Source organism: Malaclemys terrapin, chromosome 1 (genome assembly GCF_027887155.1).
Source record: "Malaclemys terrapin pileata isolate rMalTer1 chromosome 1, rMalTer1.hap1, whole genome shotgun sequence".
NCBI lineage: Eukaryota > Metazoa > Chordata > Testudines > Emydidae > Malaclemys > Malaclemys terrapin.
Window position 1 is genome coordinate 235,994,623 of NC_071505.1, and position 10,280 is coordinate 236,004,902.

General features: G+C 45.2%; 1 protein-coding gene across 2 annotated transcripts; it reads right to left on the bottom strand.

The window, feature by feature from the left end:
* Positions 1-6,843: 6,843 nt before the first annotated feature.
* LOC128826468 (histone H2A-beta, sperm-like) lies at positions 6,844-8,530 on the bottom strand. 2 transcript variants are annotated; one of them, XM_054009762.1, is made up of 3 exons: positions 8,329-8,530; positions 8,108-8,192; positions 6,844-7,335 (listed from the first exon to the last, which is right to left on the bottom strand). In XM_054009762.1, exon 3 carries the CDS (start codon positions 7,320-7,322, stop codon positions 6,909-6,911), a length of 414 nt encoding a protein of 137 aa, XP_053865737.1. In that variant the 5' UTR covers positions 7,323-7,335; positions 8,108-8,192; positions 8,329-8,530; the 3' UTR covers positions 6,844-6,908. The 2 variants fall into 2 exon arrangements, with proteins under 2 accessions (XP_053865737.1, XP_053865746.1); XM_054009771.1 differs by lacking the exon at positions 8,108-8,192.
* Between the last annotated feature and the right edge of the window lie 1,750 nt (positions 8,531-10,280).

Genomic DNA, 10,280 nt, shown 5'->3' on the forward strand with positions numbered 1-10,280 from the left:
GCGAGGCCACAGTCCAGGCACCAGTAGCCCTCTCCCCTTCTAGGGAGCTTCTGGCACTTGCGCCCAGCCTCCCCAAATGCAACAGTTATGTGCTGCCTATGGCTGACAGCTGGATATCCACAAGGAGATGTCAGAGAGCCAGGCTGAGATTTTTAGTTTGGACAGAAGGAGACAGGTCTGGAGTAGAGCAGTAGATCTGTGAGGCATCAGCATAGAGATGGTGGTTGAATTTGTGTTAGTGGATGAGATTACCCAGAGATAAGGTGTAGAGGGAGAAAGGAAGGGAACCAAGGACAAAGCCCCTTGGGACCCCACTAAAAGCTGGTGGGCAGATGAGGAGGCTGCTCCAGAGGATAGGTTGTAAGAACGATTAGAGAGCTAGGAAGAGAACAGAACCATGGAAGCCAAGGGAGGATAAGATTTCAAGAAGAGCATGATTGACTGTGCCAAAGGTGGCTGACACTCAAGGAGGATGAGAAGGGAGTACTGGCTCTGATCTTTAACTAAGAAGAGATCAGTAGAGATTATGGCAAGAGCTGTTTCAGTGGAGTGCAAAGGGCAGAAGCCATATTGGAGAGAATTTGGGATGGAACTGGAGGAGAGGAACTCCAGACAGCACAGCATCCTTCAGTTATCACAGAGATGAAAGGGAGCAGAGAGGCGGAGTGGTAGTTCAAGAGGTGAGTGGGGTTAAACTGAGCGAGACTAAAGCATGCTCGCATTGTGAGGGGAAGAGCAAGAGGAGTGTCAGAGGTTAATGAGAAGAGTATAGGATGGGGTGAGAGTGGGTGCAAAGGAGATCAGGAGATGGGATTGGATAAGGTCACTGGCACAAGTGGAGAGACTAGAAGAGGAGGGCAGATGAGAAACTTCAGGAACTGTGATGGGAAGAAGGAAGAGAGAGTAGCGATGGGGAAGAGAAAAGGCGGGAGGTGAGCTAAAGGGAGGGAGGAAGGTCACATCATATTTTGTCAATTTTCTCTTGGAAGAAATTGAAAATCCAGTGCAGACACAAAAGTGGAGGCAGGAGGAGGGGACAGTTTGAGGAGTGATTCATAGGTGTCAAAAAGGGTGCTGTGATTGAATACATGGGATTCAATTATGTTCTAGAAATAGAACTTAGCTTAGCTAGGCAAATCACAGAAGGAGAAATTTATTTTGTAGTGGAGGAAGCTCGCAACAAGTAGTTAAGAGAAAACTTTGTATAACATGTTTAATACACTGGCAACCCTGACAATGGAAGTAATAACTGGATCTTCTGTATTTTCAATACTGTTAATTCAATCCCCATCTCAAATCCCTCCATTCACTTCTTCCCTAAACACTGTTAGTTGTTTTTCACCATTATAAACTCACAGGAAACAAAACCTTATGTTATTCCCTCCTCTGGCGTTCCCTGTGTGACCAGTCTCCTCTTGTCTTTTAGGCTGTAAACTCTCCAGGGCATGGACAGATTCTTTCTTTGTGATTGATACGGTACAATGACCAGCACATTGTCAGCACTAAGCAAATAACAACTTACAGATTGCTAAGGATAGATGCGCAAAGGATCAAAAGCCTTGGCATTGTGGTGGTGACCCTTGTAAGGGATTTCCGAATCGAGTGTTCCAATTCAATAGGGAACTCACTCCAAAACAAGCTAAAGGCATGTAAGCACTATATTCATAGCCATGTTATCATTTTTCTACAAACAAACCTGAATCTAAAAGAAACAGCCAACCACGCACAATACAAGGAGCCAAAATAGTGGTGGGAAGGAAGCACTGTTATCACTAGCTAACCAGAACTCAAAACAAGGAACAAAGCAATAGCCCAGTCCAGCTCCCACAGAAGTCAATGGAAAGACCCCTTTAATTCAATAGGAGCTAGATCAGGCTGCCTAGCAAATCACTAAGGGCCCAATCATGTGGGGATTGACTCTGATGGGAGTTCAGGGAAGACAGAGACTATCAGGTCAGTCCCTACATTTTCCTTATTGTGGGTGTGATTTCATCAGCTTTAAAGAGTCTGATTGACTTTCCCCCCCCCCCCCCCTCCCGGACTTGGCAAACAGCTAATAACATAATAAAAGTTGATATGGTTACTAGCTCACTTTCAGTGTATTTGTTTTTCCTGGATGGAATGAGTCTTGATGGAACCCCATCACCATACTGCTGGCAAAAATATCGTCACAGATGTGATGCACAGCATCTATAAGAAAGCCACTCATGCAATACAGGTAGTTTGAGCTGTTAGAGAAAGTGTCATTTTCACTGCTGTGCTAAGAAATCAGCTGTTCCCTTCCTCCACATACATGCTTTAAATACCTCTTTATTGGGGGTTTTAATGAGTTACTTTCATAAACAAAGTCATGATGGTTAACATTTCTACCACTTTACAGCTGCCAAGCATTCAATAAACATTAGCTAGTTAATAAGCAATCTGCCCAGGAGGTTGGAAAGTAAATACAAGTGGCCAGATCAGAGACCTGAGGCAGCAAGATTAAACCCCAGAATTTTAAAGGTATTTAGGTGCCAAATGAGATTTTCAAAAGCACCCTGGTACCTACATAAGAAGTTGTGGATTGGCTGACGCCCGTAGTCTGTGCTCTGACCTTTTGAAACAATCTAATAGCCAGGATTCTAATGCACTGGTGACAATAATGGGCATTGTCTGCAGTCTGCCCCTTCTCTTTCCTCAGTCATGATCAGCTGCTGCATCATTCACAGGCTTCACATGACTTCCTGCTTTCAGGTCACCCCCACCCGTTTCCAGCAGCTCAAACTCCTACCTCATTCACCCAATCTCTCACACTTGCACAGAGTTTTCAGTTATATAATTCTCTCCTTTAAAGGATGCTGTTCTACCAGCTAACCCATTGCTGGCCTCCATGTGGCCCTCCTGATGCAGGGCATAACAGGTTAGGTTTGGTTCTGGTGCACCTACATTTTAGACCCACACTGGAGAGATACATGTGCCCACACCTACTTTGCAAATGCCTCATGTCTATTTTGATGGTAAAGGCTATGAATAAAACTAAGGGCAAAGAAGGAAATTTATGGTCATAGCCATATTATGCCATGAAATTCTAACAGTACTTAGGTCTAGATCCACAAAAAGTGCTGAGGAGTTGTGACACTGAGCATCATAAAGCCTAACTTTTAGGCACCTAGAAAAACATAGGAACAGCATTGTAATCCACAAAGCCTGAGTTAGGCACCCAAGCTCCCTATACAATGAATGGGGAGAGACAGGCATCTAGGAATGGGATCCATGAAGCCAGCATGCTAAGCAGGAAGCCACCTAAATTAGCCAATGGGAAATGCTGATGACAGGGTGCTTATTAAGCCCTGCCATCAGATGAGTGGGGCTTAGTGCACACCCTGTCATTGGCATCTCCCACTGGCTAGCTTTGACCACTCCCAGCCTAACATGCTGGCTTTTGTAGATTGCATTCTAAGGCACCTCTCTCCCTGCATTCATTGTATAGAGAGCTTAGGTACCAAACTCAGGTATTGTGGATCACATTGCAATGGTGTTCCTGTGATTTTCAAGGCCAGAGATCGGCAACCTTTGGCACGCAGCCCATCAGGGAAATCCGCTGGTGGGCTGGGACAGTTTGTTTACCTGCAGCGTCCGCAGATTCAGCCGATCGCAGCTTCCACTGGCCGCGGTTTGCCGCTCCAGGCCAATGGGGGCTGTGGGAAGCAGTGGCCAGCACATTCCTCAGCCCGCGCCGCTTCCCGCAGCCCCCATTGGCCTAGATCGGCGAACCACGGCCAGCGGGAGCTGCGATCGACTGAACCTGCGGACGCTGCAGGTAAACAAACTGTCTCGGCCCGCCAGCGGATTTCCCTGATGGGTCACGTGCCAAAGGTTGCCGATCCCTGTTCTAGGCACATAAAAGTTAGACTCTATGATGGTAAGCATCACATTGCATAAATTCCTTTTGTGGATCTGGGCCTTATAGTATTCCCAAGGAAAAGCCAGAGCTTATGAATTTAAAGTTAAGAGTAGTCAAAACACTAGAATACACACTATTTGGAATAATCACAGATTGGTAAGGAAATGCACTAAATGATATAATAGTGCACGAAAGATATTTTAATATCTAACTATTATTTGATAGAGACAATAAAACATGATTTCCCCCCAAACATTCCCTGTAAAATACGTCATTCATATTGATACAATAACCATTATACCTGATTTTTAACTAGCATTAATATAAATGTTTAATAGCATTTAATGTATCTTTTCTAAAATACAATGGTCTTCAGTCCAATCTTTTTGCCTGAACAACATTAAACAAAGAAGCCAGACTACGTTGCACTTAAAGTGCAGGATTGCTAGCAAGTGCCATCCCCAGAGGAGTGGGGAAAGAGAGGGGAAAGGACAGTTATCAGTCACACTTCATGGGTTATTGGATGCTTCCCTCTCTTCTTCAGGTATTGAAAGGGTTGTTTTTGTGACAGGCATTTTTGACATCCTATACTTTACTTAGGTGGCTGACATTCTCACCGTACCTTGAGTCAAATGTCTCAAGCAACGTTGTTTCAGTTAGCTTTCCTTGTTCTCACCTCAGTTCATGTCTCCACCTTTGCGAGCAGAAAACCTTATCTAGAAAGGTTGATGCAGTTCTCTGCAGCACCATCTTTTTCTAAAGACCCTCACATCCTTATGTTCTAATGCTGTGTCCAATTTTGGCTGTCCAGGTTACCATATGCAGGCTTCTTTTTAAATAGGAACAGCTCTGCTACCAGTCAGTCTTGATGGACTGTTATTCTGCCAGCCAAGCCACACAAACTGAGATCTATGTGCAGAGCCACCCCTTCCAAGGTTTGTCTTCAAATGCTCATTTTGTAGAAGTCAGTCATACATGCCATTTAGAGTCATTGAACTACAGAGAGTGAGAATAACTCTAGCCTGGTGTTCAGGAGACTCACATGAGCAGTGGGAGACTCAGGTGTTACAGATATGGAAATTTGCTGCAATACCCTTGGGAGACCTCATTGGATTAAGTTTAAGTGCCTTTGGAGTCTATTGTATTAAAGAGTGGTTTATGTATTGTTGTGGGCTGCAATTGTTTTACCTCTCGAGGGGGAAGCTGTGACATATGTGAGTCCTGGTTCAAAGGACTATATTGAACAATGTGCCAGACCAGCATGGACTCTTGGAACAAAAAGTGTTATATGGTTTTCCTGGGAAATATATAGGGGGAGGGGAATACAAATTCCACACTTCTAATTATGCAAAAACCCAACCTTTTGAAGCTACAGTCTGAAGACTGGGCCATTGGCTGCTGCTCACCTGTCACATGAAACCAAGATCAAAGGCCAAGGTGTATAAAGGAAAGATTGAACTATTCATGGTGTGTCTGAATCTGAGACAGTTATGAACTTGTAACCACAAGGAAAATTCAGTTGCTGGTTATGAAGGGTTGACAGCTACCAGGGGTGCGGCTGGAATTGGTATGATCTCTGGTAAGCTTTTTAGCATGTGTGTATGTTCTTTTATGTTTTCTCTGTAATGCTTTTACCCTAAGAATAAATGTGCTTGCTTAGAAAGAGCTGTGTGATGACTTATAACTGCTGGCAATACACTATTCATAACCTCTGGGAAAACAAGCAAATAATCTACACTGGTCTTTTAGATGGTATGGCTGTCCAGGTTACCATATGCAGGCTTCTTTTTAAATAAGGAATATGACAGTGTAGGCAGGGAACTGTACAACCTGGAAACCACACAGTCAGGGGGAGAGAGAGATATGCATAAGAGAGGTGATGGAGGAGGAACCAGGAGTCTAGAATAGGTGCCAAGGGACCATAGAGGGATAATATGCTACAGTTGCCCTGAACTGTGGCTCCAGGCCCTCTGCCCCAATGACTAAGTATTTATCCATAGAGGAACAAGTTCAATCAGAGAGCTTGGTGGCGCCCCATATCCGAGTGGCCCATAGCTCATTGGTTAGAGCGGACATCTGAGAAGTAGGGCACCCCTGTTAAATCCTGTCTGCCCTATTGAACGGGAGTGCTTTAATCACTGCACTAAGAGTTACAAAGTTGGGAGCAGCTGCACCTCCTCTGGCCTCCTACCAGATTGGGCCCCTTGAGCAAATTAGACAGCCCAACACCTATCTTCCCAGTTTATGGATTGCCTAGAGTAAGCGAGCAGCACATATGCCCAGGGGCATAAACCTAAGAACTGAGTAAGTTTAGGCGCCTACAGGATTCAGCAGGAATTTTGTGGATTGCAATGGAGCCTAAAACTACTCATACGTGCCTAAGTCTGGGTTTAGGCCCATAAGTGCCTTTCTGAAACTACCTCAAGGAACAAATAATGCACGGGTGACCATCATTAAAATTACCAGGGTAGTCCTACTCCACCCCTTACAGCACAGGAGAGAAATCCACACCTACTTTATCATCGCTATAGGAAACCTGAGTCAAGGTTTCCCTAAGCTGCCGTATTACTTTTGAGTGCCCAATCTGAGATACTATAAGAAGGCCCCACTTACCAGAAAGTGCTGAGCACCCACACTCTGAAAATCAGGCCCACCCAAATTAGTCTCACTTCATGCACACGCAATCATTAGTTTTTAAAATCTTGTCCCCAAGTTTCCTTAAATTAAGAAGTGGTGGGACAGCAACTTCCTTCTCAAGTGTCAGAGAAACTATGGCCTATCTGCCAACTTCAGAAAACAAGTTTCAGGGGCTTCTCTATGCACTAAGTATTTATTTCAAAGTCGATTTAAAAACCACACACCACAGGAGGAAGTCCTTAGGAGGTTCCATATTTAGAAGCAGTGAAGACATACAGTCTATGTATAAATATATGGATTACAACCAAGAGTCCTATGTGCATGAAGTGCTAGTGTTGTGGAGAAAGCCAGCCTTAGAAACAGCACCCTTTCAGCAGACTAGCGGTTACTAGAATTCCTGTGACTGGCCATCTTTTAGTCCTTGCTTAGGCACCTTTGTGGTCTTGGGAACAAGAGCAGGAAGGATGTTGGGCATAACTCCTCCTTCAGCAATGGTCACCCCAGCAAACAGCTTGTTCAGCTCTTCGTCATTCCTCACGGCCAGCTGGATGTGTCGTGGCCCAATCCTGCTTTTCTTGTTTTCACGAGCAGCATTTCCTGACAGTTCCAATATCTCAGCAGTCAGATATTCCAGCACGGCCGCCAGGTAAACCGGAGCGCCAGCACCTATTCTCTCAGCATAGTTCCCTCTTTTGAGAAGCCGGTGGACACGACCCACTGGGAATTGCAGACCAGCCTTCGCTGACTTGGTTGTCTTCGAGGCAGTTGTCGGTTTCACATTTTTCTTTCCGCGTCCAGACATCCTAACAATCAATCTAATGTAGAGAAGCGGGGGAGGGGGAAGTAAGAGTGAACATTAGCCAGAGGCTTGTCTACACTAGAAAATTAGGTTGGGTTAACTGTGTTGCTCAGGGGTGTGAAAAATCCACACCCCTGAAGGGCATAGTTATGCCTACCGAAGTCCCCATATAGACAGCCCTAGGTTTATGGAAGAATTCTTCCATTGACTAAGCTCCTGTCTCTCGGGGATGTGGATTCTCTAAACCAAGAGAAGAACCTCTGGGCAGAGGCAAATTATGGTTTTGTGGGGCCCCAGGCCAGAGCAAGTGAGGGCCCCTCCCCACCCCTTTCACCTGCAGTCCTCCCCCCCCCCAGCACTCCTGCCGGGGAAATGTGGTCAGGTCACAGGGGCTTACCCCACCCCACCCCCCTCAACACTCCTGCTGGGGAGCAGGAGAAGCCCCCGCACCACGACCCCACTCCTCAGCACTAGCACCGGCAGGAGCAGGTCAAGCCCCCATGCCCTAACCCCATTCCTTGGCAGGAGTGCTGGGTGGGCGGAGAGGGTCAGGGTGCTCATTTTTCCAGGGGCTCCCAACTGGCCAGGGCCCTTAGGCATGGGCCCCATTGGCCCAGTGGCTAATGCGCCACTGCCCCGGGCATAGGGAGTGTCTACACTTAAGCATTACAGTGGCACTGCTCTAGCATTTTAAGTGTAGACAAGCTCCAGGATGTCATTATAGTATCCAAGTGTTTCTTAAGCTATAAAGAAGCAGGAGCCAATAATACACCCTCTCACTTTCCCACCTTTATTTGTTCTCTTTATGAGGAAGGTCCTGATTTTAAGATGCCAACTTAGTAGTATCAGAGGGGTAGCCGTGTTAGTCTGAATCTGTAAAAAGCAACAGAGGGTCCTGTGGCACCTTTAAAACTAACAGAAGTATTGGAAGCATAAGCTTTCGTGGGTAAGAACCTCACTTCTTCAGATGCAAGTGAGTAGTAGTAGTAGATCAAGTGAAATGCCTCACGTTCTCTCCTGAAGAAGGAGCCTGTTTGAGTCAGACAGCTGGTTAGAAGTCCGGTCAAGGGAAAACCACAGCCCATCAAGAGTCTCCGGTAAATTCAGATGGCAGGTAGAAAAAAGCAATGAAAGTTTTTTTCCTGCTGCCCAGAGAGAGAAGTGTTGTCCAGGCTCAAGGTCTTCAACCCAAGATTTCTATTTCAGAAAGAACAGGCGAGGCCCCTTCCTAAGAGGAAAGGTCAAATTGGTCAAGAGGTAGAATAAATACTTTAAGGCTTTATGTATTCAGGATTCTTACAGCTTTGAGAAGCTCTGCATAAAAACCGTGTCAGGAGCTTCTCCTACAACACTGGGGACCCCAGGGAGGAAAAATAAGCAGTTTCACCAAATCAGCCCCAAAACACACAAACTGGTAAGCAACTACAAGAGTAAAAGGAATTCAGAGTTTTCTTATGTTGTAGAAGCCCCCTGAAGTGAGTTTTGTAATCGTTGAATAAGGGGACCTCAATACAGTTAGTGGGTTTTTTAAAAACTTCAAAGTTAGTAGTAACTACTACTGTTCAACATGTGCACCTCATTATTAGGTAGCTAGAGACCTGTAGCTAGGTTTTAGTACAGTTATTTGCAGGATTTGGTAAGGAGGGGAAACGACTAGGATTATTAGAGAAATAAGATTTAAAAGTAGTGACCATTTTCTATTTAGAGTTGGTGACAGTTAAGTAGGGTACCAGATGCAAAGCAAGATGAGTTTAGGCAGAGTGTTCAGAAGTTGAACAGCAATGTCTTCAGGAGATCAGACCCCCTAGCTCAGTATCAGGATTAGGGAGAAAATAGAAGCTAAACTAGTGATTTACATTGACACAGAATAGTAACAGCAACTGAAGTTATTTTGTTTAGAAACCTGCCTTGCACTACACATCAAATACAGCTACTTAAGGTCTACTTAAACTAAAATTAATAGATCATTAGAGAAGAGACACTTTCCCCCCCTAAAATAAGGTATACTTTCCCTTGTGAGAAAGGAACACACTTTTACCTTAACCAAATTCTTTACTTAATTCTCCTCCCCAGGAACACTACTATCTGAATCTAACAGATTCCTCTTTTTGTAGAAACTACTCTTTAAACCCTTCAGTAATAACCACTCATTAGCAGTGTCTACTCCAGATCATTTGAGCTCCACCTGGATTATCAATGATTCAGTTACACACCCACACACCCCAAAATGATTAACTTGTTTGTAGGGAGAAGAGAGAAACAGCATAAACACCTGTGAGGGGAAGATGTTTCTCTATTAGTTGATGAGTTAGTTAGGCCCTGATCCACAAAGACCTGAGTTAGGAGCCTAGGCACTGACTGGGGAGAGATAGGTGCCTCAGAATGCAGTCCACAGAAGCCAGCGCATTAGTAGATGGGGAGCCAACTACACTAAGCAATGGAAGCTATTGATGGGCGTGTCTTAAGCCCTGCCCCTCTCACAGAGATAGGTGCCTAAATCCAGGCTACAAGGAGGCACCTATCTCTGCTAGCAATCCACAACAGGAACCTCTCTTCTGCAGATAGGTGGCTAAGAGAATGAGCTAGGCAAGCCCTTAATTCAACTCAAAACAACCTTATAACTTTTAGCCCATGAAACTTTGACGCGGGAGACTCTGGTTCAATTCCCCCCTCCCCTCGAGAGGGCAGAAGGATTTGAACAGGGAGAGGCGACCTCTTGGGAATGGTGCTCTAGTGGCTGAGCTGTGTGATATTCTGATGTAGGGCTCCCTCAATCTCTGCTGTTGCAGCTGTTCCACTTTATATAAATAATTAAAGAGTGTTGGGAGCATCAGCACTGCATTCTGGGGCCCTCTGCCTCCAGAGGTGCCTTAGCCTCCAGGGTATGGTGTCATTTTTTCCTCACTCCCTCTCCTCCAATGACTTTTTAAATATTTATACATGGTGGGACAGTTCCAAGAG